The sequence below is a fragment of the Erpetoichthys calabaricus genome, chromosome 5 (assembly GCF_900747795.2).
Source record: "Erpetoichthys calabaricus chromosome 5, fErpCal1.3, whole genome shotgun sequence".
In the NCBI taxonomy this organism is placed as follows: domain Eukaryota; kingdom Metazoa; phylum Chordata; class Cladistia; order Polypteriformes; family Polypteridae; genus Erpetoichthys; species Erpetoichthys calabaricus.
This window is the reverse complement of record NC_041398.2, coordinates 44352290-44371215: the sequence shown is the minus strand read 5'-3', so window position 1 is coordinate 44371215 and position 18926 is coordinate 44352290. Positions and strand designations below refer to the sequence as shown.

General features: G+C 41.2%; 1 protein-coding gene across 1 annotated transcript in view; it reads right to left on the bottom strand.

Annotated features, from left to right (window-relative positions):
- The window catches only part of LOC114652732 (titin-like), a 69522-nt gene extending 50871 nt beyond the window's left edge, over positions 1–18651 (bottom strand). The window contains exons 1-3 of the mRNA XM_051928529.1: positions 18398–18651; positions 4882–4926; positions 2317–2449 (exon numbers count right to left, since the gene is read on the bottom strand). Of these exons, the coding sequence (XP_051784489.1) occupies positions 2317–2449; positions 4882–4926; positions 18398–18439 (220 nt within the window). The 5' untranslated portion in view covers positions 18440–18651. The remainder of the gene's footprint in view (positions 1–2316; positions 2450–4881; positions 4927–18397) is intronic.
- Positions 18652–18926: the final 275 nt, after the last annotated feature.

The following is an 18926-nucleotide window of genomic DNA, read 5'->3' as shown; positions in this document are numbered from 1 at the left end:
TGTTCACATGCTCTAATTGTGTTTCTGGATCTAAAGAACTTAATTTAGTTTGGACTCTAAAATGTGCCAGCCCTAGCAAGATAATGTACAGTAAGCTTTTGACTATTTTCTGATATTTAATCAATACTGTCAAAATAAGCTGTAACTCATGATAAAAAAGTTGTTGTTGGATTACATATAGATTTATAAACATCAGAGAGACCACAAAGACAAAAATGAGTTGCAAGTTAAGTCATAAAAATACAGGGAGGTACTGACATAATGCGAGTGGCAATTCAATAGTCCATCATTTTTAAATGTAAAAAATCCCAACGGACACTTGGCTAAAAGCCATGCAAGTCTGGATCAACTGTAGATAAATCTAAGAAACACATCCAAGCTATTAAAAGTCTAACCTCTCAGAATTTAAACATTCATATAAGTTTAAGCTTATTCATATAAATCTTAAGGATTCAATAATCTTTGGAGCATTTTTTGTTCCCACTAGACTTATTTTTTGGCATTAATTGTTAAAGGGTTCATGCACTGAGCATGCAAATATGTTTTTGAATTGTTCATCTGTTGAATGTATAAATTTCCAACAAATTAAGCATGCTAGCAAGAGGTAGTTTGGCAACAACAGATGACAAGTGCCCTTCACAGAGCCTTTTATCACATTGGTAAATTACATGACTGTATGTTTGAAACTAACATCTAGCTACAAAAATCAATGACAGTCTGTACAGGCAATACCATAGTAATAAAACTGCCTGCTCCTTACTAAACCTTCACTGTGATCTGTTTTGCTCAAATCACCTTCATTTTCATCTAGAGGAATTTTGAAGCCACAGGTGCTTTCAGTGTTGTGATCCTGATGGCAAATGGTCAATCCCTCTAACTCTTTTTCTTTACCTTTCATCTAATATTGCTTTGGTTGGGTTCTCTAACTCACTAGCCTTAGTAATTGCTTGTACCTTAATAATATGGTTAATATTTTCTTCTTTTTTTCAGACACTCAAGAATCTTTATACATCAAAATGTATAAGTTATACTACTGCACGTAATTATTATACACTTAGCATGTCTCTCGGATATCGTCCAATGATAGCGAGTTTCAGAAATTCTTGTCCCATAGTGTTTGTAACTGGCAAATGATCTTTTATCATTTCTAGCATGTTACTGTGTGTTTGTTCTCCTCCTTTTCATATACAGTATTCCCTTTTCACTTTTTAAATTAATTAAAAAACGAACAAGCACAAGCTATACTTATTATGTACTTTAAATAAAATTGAAACTCTTAAATAATGATGTTTATAGCAACTATAATATTTAGGTGCATTTTTTTAATTCCATTTCACTTAATAGGATTGGTTGACAATTTAAACTGTCTTTAAGAAAAATCAATCTCAAAAACATGCAAAGGTTCTGAACATCCAGAAGGCTGAACATACTCAGTTTTCATTATATTTTGAAGTGAAAGTTCTGTGGAGCATCTGTTGGCAAAGATTCACTGATCTTGACTTTGCTGACACTGCTGTGATCTTCACAGAGTCAATGGAGGCTCTGATCAGGGCTCTTGAGAGACTGAGCGAGGAGTCTGAGTGTCTGGGCTTGCAAGTGTCCTGCATAAAAACTAAGATCCAGGCCTTTAATGATCTCTTGGGCACAGCCATCAGCAGTGTGTCTGTTTGCGGAGAGTGTCGACCTTATTGAGTGGTTTACTTACCTTGGCAGTGACATTCATGTCTCTGGTGACTCTTCAGCAGACCTCTCAGTAGACAGATTGGGAGAGCATGGGGGGGGGGGGGGTCATGAGGATGCTGGAAAGGGGTGTGTGGTGCTCCCAATATCTATGCAAAAGTACGAGGGTCCTAGTCTTTAAGAGTCTTAGTGCTTCCTGTCTTGCTATATTGTTACGAGACATGGACGCTATCCCGTGACCTGACTTTGTGTAGAAATGAGCTGTTGCTCATGGAGTTCCAAATGTGGCACATTACCTGCATTGTGAGCACTAAGGCCATGTGGTGCGATTCCCAGAGGGTGATCCAGCTTGCAGAATCCTCATTGTTGAGGAGCCGAGTGGCTGGACCAGGTCAAGGAGACACCCACGTAACACCTGACTGTGGCAGATACAGGGTCATTTATAGATGTTGGGACTGGACTGCTTTTCTGCCTGGGGGATTCCCAAACAGGATCCCGAGCTGTTTTGTCATGTGGTGGGTATGGCAACGCAATGTACCAGTACATGCTCCCCAACCTGACCTGTCCTGCTTGAAAAACATACCATCAAGATACATACAGTAATATCTACGTGCACCACAGATCACAGTGTCTCACCATCCTGTAACGGAGTATCCTGTAATGGAGTATCCTGTAACGAAGCATCCTGTAACGAAGCATCTTGTTTATCATCATCCTGCTGATGGACACCTTCTTCTTGATTCCAAGAACCAATGTTATTATCTTCATTCTAAAACATAAACAGGAAGTATCCTATGATTGTCTCATATAATTAAATTAAACCTTTTTTTTTAATGAAGGCTTAAGTCATTATTTTGCTTATTTCTTTTGTGCCAGATCTAACAGAGTATAATATACATTATTATACCATATGCTTCATATATCTGGAATCTTATTAACCTCTACAATTCTGTAACAATTCTTTTGTGGTGGTGTTTTGCACCATTGCAATTTGCTCAAAGTACTCTGTGGCCACATGTGATGTTGGAAAGAATGCAGATATTCCTCAGTCTTCTAGGACAGTGCATCATAATAGTAAAGAACTACTTTGGCTCATTTGTATGTTGTATAGAATGCAGAGTAGGAACGGAGTGTTCTTTAGACCTTGGAAACCCTGCAGATTTATTTTATCCATCGTCTTACCAGCTGGACTTTTTGTTTTCCTATCCTCCCTGGCCATCTCATTATAATCATTAAAGACTTAAAACATTAGTTTAGCAATTGGATCCATATTTAAAGGATTCTTCAGTTTCTATTACTTGTTTATCTGTGTTATGTGAACTTGTATTTATTTATGTATTTAATATTTTCTTTAATTTTTAATTTCAATTTTTTCCAATTATATATTTTTCTTAACTTCTTGTAAAGTGCTTTGAGCTACATACTGTATCTTGTATTATAACGTTCTATGGAAAAAATGCTCTTGCTAGAGTTGCTACATAGTTTTTTTCATATTGCTCTTTAAAATTGCTTTTTAATTATTGGTAGTAATTGTTTTTGCTCTGTTGTCATTATCTTTGCTTTTTCTCATCTCAGTGCTCAAGGTAGCACATGATCTGCCATGTATTGTTCATCTTATCAGTTGTCTTCTCCTACATGCAAATAAAATTTTCTTTGTTTACCTGCAGAATGGTCCTTTTTAGAATATGGATGAAATAGGTCAGCTAGAATTTGGACTACAACTAGTCTCTCTGTTTATTTTAACATTTTGTTTTGTAACATGACATTCTTAAACCCACCTAATCCAATTCAGGTTCAGGGGGCGCTAGAGCCAATCCAAGTATTACTGGGTTCAAAGCAGTAACCAGTCCTGCACAGAGCACCAGAGTCATGCACATGTTCACAGAGGGTGCTAATGATTCACATGATTAGCAATGATGGACATTAGGATACTATTTGGACACTTAGATAATGTCTACTAAGAACAGAGCTTTACAGTCACATGTGAATAATAAATTATCCATCCATCCATCCATTTTCCAACCCGCTGAATCCGAACACAGGGTCACGGGGGTCTGCTGGAGCCAATCCCAGCCAACACAGGGCACAAGGCAGGAACCAATCCTGGGCAGGGTGCCAACCCACCTCAGGACACACACAAACACACCCACACACCAAGCACACACTAAGGCCAATTTAGAATCACCAATCCACCTAACCTGCATGTCTTTGGACTGTGGGAGGAAACCGGAGCACCCAGAGGAAACCCACACAGACACGGGGAGAACATGCAAACTCCACGCAGGGAGGACCCGGAAAGCGAACCCAGGTCCCCAGGTCTCCCAACTGCGAGGCAGCAGCGCTACCCACTGCACCACCGTGCCGCCATAATAAATTATAAATCAGTCATTTCAAAAAGTAATAGCAATTTGCAACACAAATAATGTTTTTGCTACATTTTTAAATACAATTTAATGACACTATATCTTCATAAAAAAAGCATTGATTTCTATCAAAAACATTAAACTTTTTGGATGACTGCAAACTTTTAAATGCTAGTGTATACAAGACAAAAATTATATGGTGAGTAAAAATAAAAGAGGACCCACTTGCCAAATGTCAACTATGTTTATACATACATTATAGCTATTTCATTGTTTGCTGCCAGTGCTGCTTCTTCAGACTTTGAGGACTTCTAGGCTAGAAAATGCTTGTTGTAAAGGACCATGAACCCAACCCGCCTCCAAAGGTTTATTTTTTCCAGAACCACAATTAATTGAAGGATTTGTTTTTCTCTTTTCAGTTGTTAAATCCTTTTTAAATGGAGCTCTGTTGGCACAGCTACACTTTCACTTACACATCTTTATCTTACTGTTTATTTAACAGATTGTTGGTGTTATTACCTACACATGTTTCATGATTATGCACGTTCCATGAATATTGTCAACAATCTTATGAATCATACATTAAGAATCAGGCTCATTTTCAGCTAACTAAGAGTGTCACACAGTAAAGCCTACTAATCTGCAAATGAACCCTCTTTCTTTAGCAGAGACAATTACCAGCTGTAATAAACTAAGCAGCTGCCACCAAGCTGGTAAGCATATTTCCAATGAGAATGCCTAACACCAGGAAAGCTACAGATAACAGAAAGAAAAATACAGATAAATACAACAATTCTGTTAAAAGAGGTGTTAAAAATAATTTAAGAAAAAAAATTACTGAGTGGGAATGGTTCTTCTGCCATGAGTCAGAGTGCTGCCACATCTTCTGAAAAGAAACAGAATGTTAAAAAGCTTTACAAATAGGCAAAAAACAAGCATATAAAAATTATCTCTCTATTATAATAAAAAAATCCTGGGTCGAGATGAGACTTTTTAGCCTGGGACGAGGCGTGACTTTTTCAGAGAGAAACTTTCACGTCCCGCAAAAGGAGACTGTGCCAAGAGATTTAACCATGCCTGGGGCAGAAAATAAAAGACAAAAAGTAGATGACAAAGTAGAATGTCGTAACGAATTCAAAAACGGCACGATATACATGCAGGCTAGTAGAATTCGAAAGACTCAAAAAAATGATAGTAAAGATCGCATTAGCGCAAACAAACGGAAATTGTTACTTGGTGAAATAACAGAACAGTGAAAAAAAGATTGAATATATTGTTCAGATTTAAACTTTAAGTCAGAGACTTGTAGATCGCCTAATTCGTGTTGCCATCAGGGAAAAGTAGTGTTTCTTCCAAATGAAGAGGCATATCTCCGAGAATTTAAAAATTTGTTGTTTGGTGAAAGTGAAATCCACATATGTGAGCGGCAGGGATGCGAAGTGGCTGGTGCGTAGCGCAGGCCGGGGGGTTTTGCGAGCGAAGCCACCTAGTATTAGTACATATAAATGTGTATACTGTATAAGACTTTAATATATATATCAATTAAAACATTTATTGCAGAATTATACAGAATTAGTTGCAATTAAGTCACATCCAACATTAAAACATGCAATCGTAAAATAAATACATAAATCATTAATTAAATACACATTAAAACACGAAATCAATGTAGAATTAACACAAAGGAATTTTTTTTAATTTAATGGCAAATTTTAAATTTAAACAATGGCCTAAAACCTGACCTTTTAACAAAATACTCCTTGAGCAAGTACAACCTGAATTTGAATGCCTTCCTAAAGGGCAAGTTGAAAAAAAGGCAATAAAAAAACGAGGGCAATGTATTAATTCTCAGATTGATAAGGCAATACTAAACACAGACGTGTTAAAATAAAATTAAACAAATTGAAACAACTGTAGACTTTGATAGATAGAGATAGATAGATAATTTATTAATCCCAAGGGGAAATTCACATACTCCAGCAGCATTTGAATTTGAATGCACTGCTAAAGAGTTACTTCACTGAAAAAAGCATCTCTTAAATGGGCATACAGTTAGGTCCATAAATATTTGGACGGAGACAACTTTTTTTCTAATTTTGGTTCTGTACATTACCACAATGAATTTTAAATGAAACAACTCAGATGCAGTTGAAGTGCAGACTTTCAGCTTTAATTCAGTGGGGTGAACAAAACGATTGCATAAAAATGTAAGGCAACTAACGCATTTTTTTAACACAATCCCTTCATTTCAGGGGCTCAAAAGTAATTGGACAAATTAAATAACTGGAAATAAAATGTTCATTTCTAATACTTCGTTGAAAACCCTTTGCTGGCAATGACAGCCTGAAATCTTGAACTCATGGACATCACCAGATGCTGGGTTTCCTCCTTTTTAATGCTCTGCCAGGCCTTCACTGCAGCGGCTTTCAGTTGCTGCTTGTTTGTGGGCCTTTCTGTCTGAACTTTAGTCTTCAACAAGTGAAATGCATGCTCAATTGGGTTAAGATCAGCTGACTGACTTGGCCATTCAAGAATTTTCCACTTCTTTGCTTTAATAAACTCCTGGATTGCTTTGGCTGTATGTTTTGGGTCATTGTCCATCTGTATCATGAAACGCCACCCAATCAATTTGACTGGATTTGAGCAGACAGTATGTCTCTGAACACCTCAGAATTCATTCGGCTGCTTCTGTCCTGTGTCACATCATCAATAAACACTGGTGTCCCAGTGCCACTGGCAGCCATGCACGCCCAAGCCATCACACTGCCTCCACCGTATTTTACAGATGATGTGGTCTGCTTTGGATAATGAGCTGTTCCACGCCTTCTCCATACATTTTTCTTGCCATCATTCTGGTAGAGGTTGATCTTGGTTTCATCTGTCCAAAGAATGTTTTTCCCAGAACTGTGCTGGCTTTTTTAGATCTTTAGCAAAGTCCAATCTAGCCTTTCTAATCTTGAGGCTTATGAGTGGCTTGCACCTTGCAGTGCACCCTCTATATTTACTTTCATGCAGTCTTCTCTTTATGTTAGACTTGGATATCGATACGCCTACCCCCTGAAGAGTGTTGTTCACTTGGTTGGCTGTTGTGAAGGGGGTTTCTCTTCACCATGGAAATGATTCTGCGATCATCCACCACTGTTGTCTTCCGTGGACGTCCAGGTCTTTTTGTGTTGCTGAATTCACTAGTGCTTGCTTTCTTTCTCAGGATGTACCAAACTGTAGATTTTGCCACTCGTAATATTGTAGCAATTTCTCGGATGGGCTTTTTCTGTTTTCGCAGCTTAAGGATGTCTTCTTTCACCTGCACGGAGAGCTCCTTTGACCGCATGTTGTCTGTTCACAGCAAAATCTTCCACATGCAAGCACCACACCTCAAATCAACTCCAGGCCTTTTATCTGCTTAATTGATAATGACATAATGACGGACTTGCCCACACCTGCCCATGAAATAGCCTTTGAGTCAATTGTCCAATTACTTTTGAGCCCCTGAAATGAAGGGATTGTGTTAAAAAAATGCTTTAGTTGCCTCACATTTTTATGCAATCGTTTTGTTCACCCCACTGAATTAAAGCTGAAAGTCTGCACTTCAACTGCATCTGAGTTGTTTCATTTAAAATTCATTGTGGTAATGTACAGAACCAAAATTACAAAAAAGTTGTCTCTGTCCAAATATTTATGGACCTAACTGTACATTAAAACTTACGTTAAAAATCTGCAATTCCATCCTTAATTATTCATCACCATCAATGACTTTATAATTATACTCTAAACATGTGTTTTTCAACTGGTGCGCAATGAGAGCTATCCAACTGTGCCATACAGAACAACCTATATGAGCGGGCTTAGGGAAAAAGCAGCTGAGAAAATGTGTTCAAAGTGCTCACCAAGTTCTCTGTCTGTGAACACCAACCTCCAAGCCTTTTGCCAGTGTCTCTGATACTCTCACCCCTTTAGACAGTTTAGCAAGTGCATAGATAGAATGCTTTTGTGGTTGGTAGAATCAAGACGTACTTTGGTATTTTTTAAGTTACAAAAAGTGTGCTACCACAGAACAATGGTTGGAAAACACTGCTCTACCTTCACCTTTGCTCCTGGCATAATGAAAGAGCTCTCTGTAGCTGCTATCTCAGTTAAAAACTGACACTGTGCATTACTTGGGTGGTTATGTTGCGTTCTTTGCATAAATTATCAAAGATACTGCAAACTGGAATAATGGGTAGGGATAATCATTACACTTCTATAGAATTTTGTCATTATGTTAGGGCAGTCAGCACTGTAATCCACCTGGCAGGGAGGTGAGTTAAATACTGAGGCACTAGAAATGTATTTTGATTTCAGTGAAATCAAAGAAAATGTATTTTGCACGTCAGTGGTATGACATTGATTCGATCTTCTTACAGAAACATGACATGAAAAAAAAAAAAGAGCGAGTGGATTTTTTTCCTTTGTTACTTTTCTTTAGCATTTCTCCAGGGCAACCATAAACCCCACTTCTGCCCACTCCACTGCACCTATGTCAGTATGTATTAATCAAGCAAATGAATACCAGTACCACGTACTGACTGACATGTGGCAAGTTGTTGTAAAACACGTAATTTGAAAGTTTTAACTAAAATGTTATTTATGTAAATTTTTAAAGGTAGTATATAAATATGGTACTGGATGTATACATAATTCTTTAGGTCCATTATTGCAATGAAATCTGTTTGGTTTTGATTGATCTGCACTGTTCAGACAGAAACAGAGTAAACATGGGGTGGACAGGTATGCAATAGGAGAGTAAATCCACAGTGAGGAGATGCCAAGCAATGATTTCAGGAGTAGTGCACATCACTCTATTTGCTTGCTGTTTTCAACAGAGGGACATCCACATCAAACTTTGATAGAGAAGACCAATAACAGAAACAGAAAAGGCCACAATACAATGTGATATTGCAAACTTCTTTTACTTTCTCAAAAAGAACAGCCTCTTGTGACCCTTCTTGACTATTGTCAATGTACTAACCGTGTTATAGTTTTGGGAATGGTTGCGAGTATGAGCTTGAAATTCTCCACCACTGTTACAATCTGGCCATTAATGCATAAAGGTACGCTGAAATTCTTACATTATACAGTGAAATTTACATGCTGTAGTTAAAAGTATACACTTCATTCTGAAACTCTCAAACACATAGACCATAAGCTGAAATGCATGCAGTTTAAAATGAAAGACATGCAATTCACAATGAAGCAAAGTGACTCCATTAGAGAGTGTATATCATTCATAATGCACAGATTGACCACTTAAGAGAGGTAGATGGTGTTTTCACTGAACCCAAGTGAGCAGTGTAAGGCAGAGCCAGAGGCTTGTGTGTACAGGCTCAGGACAAGGCATCTGGTTAAAATGGAACCACAGAAGTTCAGAGCAGCACTGCATTACAGAAAGGTCGAAGAGGAAGACAGCAGGCTCAACCACAGAGGCTCCAACAGTTCTTTAAGGGGTCAATTACAGCTAATGTTCTCAGAGTGCTAAATCCATTCCTCAGTCTCTCATATCCCGGGGTTGTTACACTATTGTCTGAAGTGGAAACTGCCTAATGACCGGAGATGAAAGACTGGTTTGATACTAGCGTTGATGGAGTTAAGACAAGCAGTATTCCCCATCCACATTCATGAGTGCTTGCTCAGGCTGGGCCAATCACAGATCACTTAGCACAACTCGAATGGCCTGGAAAAAGAACTTCATGTTACTCTCAAGGACAAGGAGCTTGAGAGAAGGGCAGGGTATCCCTAAATTGTCAGAAAGGTTAAGGCTACCTAAAGAAGCCAGCCATAAAAGCACCTCCAGAGAGAGTGGAGGGGGTCACAAATAGCGTATTTAAGAGAAGCACTTATAGAAGAGTGGCTGCCAGTAGGATCCTGGCTCTTTACTGACTCAGAGAGTTGTGGAAAATGGCAGGTACTACTGATGCTGACCCCAGGTGAGTAAAGTGAGGAACAGCCAGTGGAGTCAATGCATATTGTAGAGAAATGTGATTTTATTTTGTTTTATTTTGTATTCTTTAAATTGTTAAAAAGGATTATGGACAATTTTTATTATATTTAAAACTTATGCTTTAACTGAAGGTGCACATTTCTTTAACTTGAAAGCAGCTTGTCCAGACAAAGAAGAACAGGTGTTGGTATAGGCAGAAGGCAGTTTTTCTGCATTCAGAAGGGCAGACAGACACATTTTGCAGACAAGTCTGGCATTGAAAGGTCAGAACCTCAAATGGTAAACTGGTCATTTTATGGACTTTACATATTTATAAAGTGAAGCTTTTAAGCCAAGTGGATACCTTCATGCATACCTTGTTCACATGTACTAATATAGTCTGTTAAATGGACATGACCTAACGGTGTTCACCTTGGCCCTTACAAGATTTTAAAAAGTCAGCTTCAAGAAGGAAGACTTATTAAGAAGGAGAAGAAGAGACAACACAGCCACACAGCAATGTAACCTAAGAGACCCAAAGATTCAACATTTGGATGTGTGGGCCAGCAACTTCTGTGACATTGCCTCAAATATTCCAGGTAGTATCATTGATTAGCCATACCCATTTACCTTTTTATTTGTGTTTGCTTTATGCCAAATTAAGTATATTTTTAAGAATGTTAATCCTCTAGTTACTGTATAAAAGTTTATTGTGAGCTCCCCTTGCTTGCTTTGTTACTCTTATTATCTATATATATATATATATATATATATATATATATATATATAATTCACTAAGCCGACAGAACAAGCAAGACAACCATGGGATACGCACGGCATAGCCACGCACGCGAACTCACAGAGACCCGCCCACCAACCCTAGTGAGACGAGACCGCCTGCAAGCCCACCCCGCCTGACTGTTACAGTACTAGCATTCACCGCAATGCATTCACCGGAATGTACTGGAGTGTAAAACCATCGCAGCTTTTAACTCACAAACTGCAACAACTCACCAAATACCGCCACCCTGTCTCTCTAGGCATTCACACTGCCAGAAGACAACCATGGGATACGCAAGAAATAGCCATGTCCGTCAACTCGTAAAGCGCCGCCCACCAACTCTAACACCATAGGATACGACGACAACTCACAGAGACACACCCACCAACTCTAAGAGCATGGGACGAGAACGCCTGCCCGCCCGCCCGACTGTTACCAGCGTTCACCGCAATGTATTGGAGTGTTAAACCATCACAACTGCTAACTCACAAACTGCAACAATTCACCCAACACCGCCTCAGTCGCTTTCTATATCTAAGAAGATATACAGATACTCATTATTCCCCAGCACGCATCCACCCATGCTCTCAAGGCATTCACAGTGCCTGCTCATGTGCCCGGACGCAACAACTCCACCGCCTCAGTCGCTTTCTATATCTAAGAAGATATATAGATACTCATTATTCCCCGGCACGCGTCCACCCACTCTCTCAAGGCATTCACAGTGCCTGCTCATGTGCCCGGACGCAACAACTCACCATACACAAATTCTGCTTAATTTGACTCAACACGGGAAACCTCACCCGGCCCGGACACGGAGAGGATTGACAGATTGATAGCTCTTTCTCGATTCTGTGGGTGGTGGAGCGATTTGTCTGGTTAATTCCGAAAACGAATGAGACTCCCTACTGCTAAATAGTTACGCGACCTCCGAGCGGTCGGCGTCCAACTTCTTAGAGGGGTAAGTGGCTTTCAGCCACATGAGATTGAGCATTAACAGGTCTGTGATGCCCTTGGATGTCCGGTACTGCACGCACGCTACACTGAATGGATCAACGTGTGTCTACCCAATGCCGACAGGCGTGGGTAAGCCATTGAACCACATTCGTGATGGAGACCAGGTCTTGCAATTGTTCCCCACGAACGAGGAATTCCCAGTAAGTGCGCGGCTACTATCATGGTCGGGTGACTTGGTGGATTATATATAGAAAAGCAGCCGGAACCGCAAAGAACAATGAATGACGGGGGGCCGGGACGGAGGGGGCGGAATGGGTGTCCTTCCCCTCTCCCCCCGTTCCGCCCTCCACGCCGTCCTGCCCCATCCCTCGCTCTGGGAAGTGGAGGAGCGACAACAGTCCTCCAGTTTTCAGCCACGGACAATTATATGTTGGTTCGTAGCGTGCATTGTTGCAATGTTACTTTCTTGGTGGTTTATTAAATTACGGATTTTTCAAATGTTTATTTTTTTCCTTGTGCTTAAAACTCATTAAAACAGCAGCGTGACTATGCGGCATATGCTACGCCACTAGTTGGCTAGTTTTATTTATTGGGTTACGTCAGGAAGGGCATCCGGTGTAAAATTTTGTCAAATCAATGTGCGGACAATACAAATTTTCATACCGGATCAGTCGAGCCCCGGATTAACTTCAACCGCCACCAGTACTGTTAGCCAACAGGGTGCTGGCGGAAATTGGGCTACTGTTGGCTGAAGAAGAAGGAGAAGAAGATGGGGGAGACGTGTCCGGAGGCAGGAGGAGAGGAGGAAAGTAAAGAGAGTGGAACTGAAGGTAGGAACAGGCCCGGTCTTAGGTATTATGGGGCCCTAGGCGAAAGGGGGGTTAGGGGCCCCCCTTAGGGGGGTGGAGCCCCCCTGGAAGCTCTGCGAAATGTGTGAAAATTAGACCAAGGAGACGTTTTCTTGTAACGTTACGAGGTCATCACCCTACGTCCCTTTTTCGCCCGGAGTAGTTAGCTGCTACAATTTAGCCAGTTTGAACTGTTAAACATGCGAGGGGAGGGGCGGGCCGGGGGCCTGGCCACCATCAATCCGGAGCCCCCCGGACGCCGGGGCCCTAGGCGGTCGCCTACTTTGCCTATGCCTAAGGCCGGGCCTGGTAGGAACTTTGAATGTTGGCAGTATGACTGGTAAGGGGAGAGAGTTAGCAAATATGATGGAGAGAAGGAAGGTTGGTATATTGTGCATGCAAGAGACTAAATGGAAGGGGAGTAAGACCAGGTGGATCGGAGGTGGATTCAAATTGTTCTATCATGGTGTGGATGGGAGGAGAAATGGGGTAGGAGTTATTCTGAAGGAACAGTATGTCAAGAATGTTCTGGAGGTGAGAAGAGTGTCAAGCAGAGTAATGATTATGAAGCTGGAAATTGGAGGTGTGATGATGAATGTTGTTAGTGCATATGCACCGCAAGTTGCCTGTGCAATGGGTGAAAAAGAAGATTTTTAGAGTGAGTTGGATGAAGTGATGAACAGTGTACCCAAGGGATAGAAAGTGGTGATTGTAGCGGATTTCAATGGGCATGTTGGTGAAGGGAACAAAGGAGACGAGGAGGTGATGGGTAGGTATGGTGTCAAGGAGAGGAATGAAGAAGGTGAGAGGATAGTGGATTTTGCCAAAAGGATGGACAGGGCTGTGGTGAATATGTATTTTAAGAAGAGGAAGGAACATAGTGTGACGTACAAGAGTGGAGGAAGATACACACAGGTAGATTACATCCTATGCAGAAGAGTTGATCTGAAGGAGATTGAAGACTGCAAAGTGGTGGCAGGGGAAAGTGTAGTTAAGAAGCATAGGATGGTGGTCTGTAGGATGACGTTGGCAATCAAGAAGAGGAAGAGAGTGAGGGCAGAGCCAAGGATCAAATGGTGGAAGTTGAAAAAGGAATACTGCAAGGTTGAGTTTAGGGAGGAGGTGAGACAGGCACTGGGTGGCAGTGAAGAGTTACCAGACAGCTGGGAAACTACAGCAGATGTAGTAAGGGTGACAGCAAGAAGGGTACTTGGCATGACATCTGGAAAGAGGAAGGAGGAAAAGGAAACCTGGTGGTGGAATGAGGAAATACAGGAGAGTATACAGAGGAAGAGGATGGCAAAGAAGAAGTGGGATAGTCAGAGAGATGCAGAAAGTAGACAAGAGTACAAGGAGATAAGGTGCAAGGTGAAGAGAGAGGTGGCGAAGGCTAAAGAAAAGGCTTATGATGAGTTGTATGAGAGGTTGGACATTAAGGAGGGAGAAAAGGACCTGTACCGACTGGCTAGACAGAGGGACCAAGCTGGGAAAGATGTGCAGCAGGTTAGGGTGATAAAGGATAAAGATGGAAACATATTCACAAGCGAGGAGAGTGTGTTGAGCAGATGGAAAGAGATACTTTGAAAGGCTAATGAATGAAGAGAATGAGAGAGAGAAGAGGTTGGATGATGTGGAGATAGTGAATCAGGAAGTGCAATGGATTAGCAAGGAGGAAGTAAGGACAGCTATGAAGAGGATGAAAAAATGAAAAGGCCGTTCGTTGGTCCAGATGACATACCTATGGAAGCATGGATGTGTTTAGGAGAGATGGCAGTGGAGTTTTTAATCAGATTGTTTAATGGAATCTTGGAAAGTGACAGGATGCCTGAGGAGTGGATAAGAAGTGTACTGGTGCTGATATTTAAGAATAAGCAGGACTGTAGTAACTACAGGGGAATAAAATTGATGAGCAACAGCATGAAGTTATGGGAAAGAGTAGTGGAAGCTAGGTTAAGAAGTTAGGTGATGATTAGTGAACAGCAGTATGGTTTCATGACAAGAAAGACCATCACAGATGCAATGTTTGCTCTGAGGATGTTGATGGAGAAGTTTAGAGAAGGCCAGAAGGAGTTGCATTGCATCGTTGTGGACCTGGAGAAAGCATATGACAGGGTGCCTCGAGAGGAGCTGTGGTATTGTATGAGGAAGTCAGGAGTGGCAGAGAAGTACGTAAGAGTTGTACAGGATATGTATGAGGGAAGTGTCAAATGGTGAGGTCTGTGGTAGGAGTGATGGATGCATTCAAGTTGGAGGTGGGATTACATCAGGGATCGGCTCTGAGTCATTTCTTATTTGCAATGGTGATGGACAGGTTGACAGATGAGATTAGACAGGAGTCCCCGTGGACTATGATGTTTGCTGATGACATTGTGATCTGTAGTGATAGTAGGGAGCAGGTTGAGGAGACCCTGGAGAGGTGGAGATATGCTCTAGAGAGGAAAAGAATGAAGGTCAGTAGGAACAAGATAGAATACATGTGTGTAAATGAGAGGGAGGTCAGTGGAATGGTGAGAATGCAAGGGAAAGAGTTGGCGAAGGTGGATGAGTTTAAATACTTGGGATCAACAGTACAGAGTAATGGGGATTGCAGAAGAGAGGTGAAAAAGAATGCAGGCAGGGTGGAATGGGTGGAGAAGAGTGTCAGGAGTAATTTGTGATAGACGGGTATCAGCAAGAGTGAAAGGGACGGTTTACAGAACAGTAGTTAGACCAGCTATGTTAAGGATAGAGCTGCCAGGGAAGAGGAAAAGAGGAAGGCCTAAGCAAAGGTTTAGGGATGTGCTGAGAGAGGACATGCAGGTGATGGGTGTAACAGAGCAAGATGCAGAGGACAGAAAGATATGGAAGAAGATGATCCGCTGTGGCAACCCCTAATGGGAGCAGCCGAAAGAAGAAGAAGATTTATTTATTATTTTATTTTTATTATCTCATTTTATTTATAGGTACCTTTCAAGGCTACCTTACAAAACACATAATAGTCACAAAAACTTACAATAAAACCAATGTTAATACAACAATGAAAATATAACAACTAAAATTGATATCAAACAGAATACGCAAGCTTAAAATGGTGTGTTTTAAGGTGGGATTTAAAGGTAGGAAGAGTGTCAGTGTTATGAATATCTTGTGAGAGAGAGTTCCATGAGGAGCCACTCGACTAAAAGCTTTAAACCACATGGTAGCCAGGCGAGCAGGAGGTATAATACGATTAACAGAGGAGGAAGATCTAAGGATACAGGTAGGAATAGAGATATGAAGATCAGAGAGATATGGAGGACTCAAATTATGGAGGGTCTTGAAGGTTAAAAGCAGAATCTTAACATTAATGTGGTATTTAACAGGGAGCCAGTGAAGCTGGTGAAGGACAGGGAGTAATGTGTTCTGTGGAAGAGTTCTTGCCAACTTGGGAAGCTATAGAGAAAAGAAGAGACGTTCCTCTAGTACAGTGGTGGCGAACTCTGGGCCCGGAGAGCCGCAGTGGCTACAGGTTTTCATTCTAACCCTTTCCTAATCAGCAAGCAGTTTTCACTGCTAATTAACTCCTTTTCCATTCATTTTAGTAGCCCTGTTTTTAAGGAGTCAGTCCTCTGAATTGATTCCTTTCTTCATTAAATGGCAGCCAAACAGAAATGAGACGTGAAACGAGCCAACAGATGACCAGCTAAACTGGGATTTCAAACTCCAACCAATTTCACTCCAAACAGTCTCTTAATGAAAAGCTGATTCTTGCTGTTAATTAAGCCCGTTATTTAATTCAATGGCTTGTTGCTGCTCTAATTCTGCCACAGCAGACATTTCCAAATCTTTTAATTTTTCTGTTTTTTCTAAGAACATTTTCAAAATGTTTTGGTGACCTGAGAGATCAACCTTACGGAGACCTTCACCTTTATTTATTTTCAGATATTGTGTGATGGGCACAGGTGAGCTGGTCATATGGTGGCTTGTTTGATGTCTCATTATTGTCCATCCATCCATCCATTTCCCAACCCGCTGAATCCGAACACAGGGTCACGGGGGTCTGCTGGAGCCAATCCCAGCCAACACAGGGCACAAGGCAGGGAACCAATCCCGGGCAGGGTGCCAACCCACCGCAGGACACACACAAACACACCCACACACCAAGCACACACTAGGGCCAATTTAGATGTCTCATTATTGTTTGGCTACTAATTAAGGAAAAAGAGACAATTAAGGGGCCTGAGTCAAGTTAATTAAAACTAAAGCAAAAGAAGTTAATTAGCAGTAAAAACGGCTCACTAATGAAGAAGATGGTTAGAATGAAAACATGCAGCCACTGCGGCCCTCGAGGACTGGAGTTCGACACCTGTGCTGTAGTAAGTGAAGTGTAGCACAGTAGCAGTCAGTCCTGGGTGAAGTCAGAATCTGTAGTCTCAGCAGCAATTGCATTGTGTCTTACGGCAGTGCCCCCATCCAGGCCAGGTGAGGGAAAGGATAAGAAAACAAAAGTAGGGGTTGTATGTGTAGATCTACGTAACAAAGAATCTGGGTGTGGGAATAAAACTATAGAGGGCAAACAGTTACAGATCAATGGAAAGTCAGTTCTTCTTTCGGCTGCTCCCGTTAGGGGTCGCCACAGTGGATCATCTTGTTCCATAACTTTTTGTTCTCTACATCTTGCTCTGTTACACCCATCACCTGCATGTCTTCTCTTATCACATCCATAAACCTTCTCTTAGGCCTTCCTCTTTTCCTCTTGCCTGGCAGCTCTATCCCTAGCATCCTTTTCCCAATATACCCAGCATCTCTCCACTGCATATGTCCAAACCAATGCAATCTCGCCTCTCTGACTTTGTCTCCACTAATGGTCTTTTAAAAGGCCAGTTACCACCAAAGTTGTCCATTACTTCTTCTCTCATATTAGTCAGTCCCCAGGGCAATGTAGTATGTTTTTCAGTATGTAATACAGTATATAATTGTTACACAATGCATGCATTTTGAGTATTTGACAAAACCCAAGTATAGATTATACATTTTACTACAGTGAATATTGCATACTTTGTAAAGAATTATTTAAGTTCTAAACATAAGAAATCTGAAAAAACAAGTGGAGACAATTCAGTCCATCGAGACCATTTTTTTTGCTAATAGCTAAGCAGTCTCTTACAGATATTGATAACTAAACAGCACCACATAGATTTATTAACTCAGTTGTCAGGTGGCTGTTGAAGATTACTGTTGTCCAAAATGTTTTTTTTTTATTTATTCGCCGATTTGTCAACGTACCATAACAATTAATGTTTAAAGCTACCTAGAAACAGCAACTATACATTGATACCAATTAGACAACAGTAACATCCCAACTAAACAATGCGAATAAAAATGCATCTTTTGGAAACAATACAAACTGTGATACACATAAAATAAAATAAAAAACTGTCGTGGATTACATGTCTCAAATTTGCTAAATCCGAACACCGTTATTGCTAACCCGCTACTGAAAGAAAGCAGAGTTCAGACTCAACCCTTTAAGACACCCGACACCTCCCTCCGACATACGAGAAGAGCGCGCCAAACCACCGGAAGTAATGCACCATGGGACTTGTAGGCAAATACACAGTTCGCTCCCAGGAAGAACGAGTACATAACGGAAACCTAATGCGAGTTACGGTAAACCAAAATAACTCTTAATATTTGCATCGTTCAAGAGAGTCACTAATTTGTCCATGACGTGACATTTCAAAACACCCTGTTGGATCTAAGAGGCTTCTATGTGCGGATACAGTGGCACTTCGGAGAACGGCGGAACTTCGCAAATGCGCAGCGCCTTTTGACAAGAGGCGCCACACTGTACCTCGTTTTGGTCATCGTGGAGCTCTCCCGAAGGTCCATCCATCCCGCAGTACGTCTACGTGTCTAGACATAATCTAGCGCAGCACTAATGAACTGCACTGCCTGGCAGGCGGGACTCATGTGAAAGAATAAGCAAGTTCGGAAACTACCAACCGAGCAGCTCAGTCGGGGGTTGATGGTTGCGCGGCAACATGTGACTCCCGCCAGGTGTGCCGCTCCCAGACTTGGGCTTGCTCGAAAGCCTCGGGGCCGCGCAAATTCTACTGGCTCATATGGTGGCCTGGCGCGCGCACAAACTTTCTCGTACCCTGCGTATCAGCGCTCCTTTACAGCTGAGAGCTCGATTACTCAAAAGTCCAGTGGCAATGAAGTCGGCGGCCAGAGTCTCATCTGGCAACCTCGGTTTCTTTAATGCCCGTCCAATGATAGTTTATTGGTCTGTCTGCTGCTGGATACGACTGAATTCGTTCTGAAATTAAATGGATGGACACCTGATCGCACGCGTGAGTAACATCGTGAATTAGTATTAA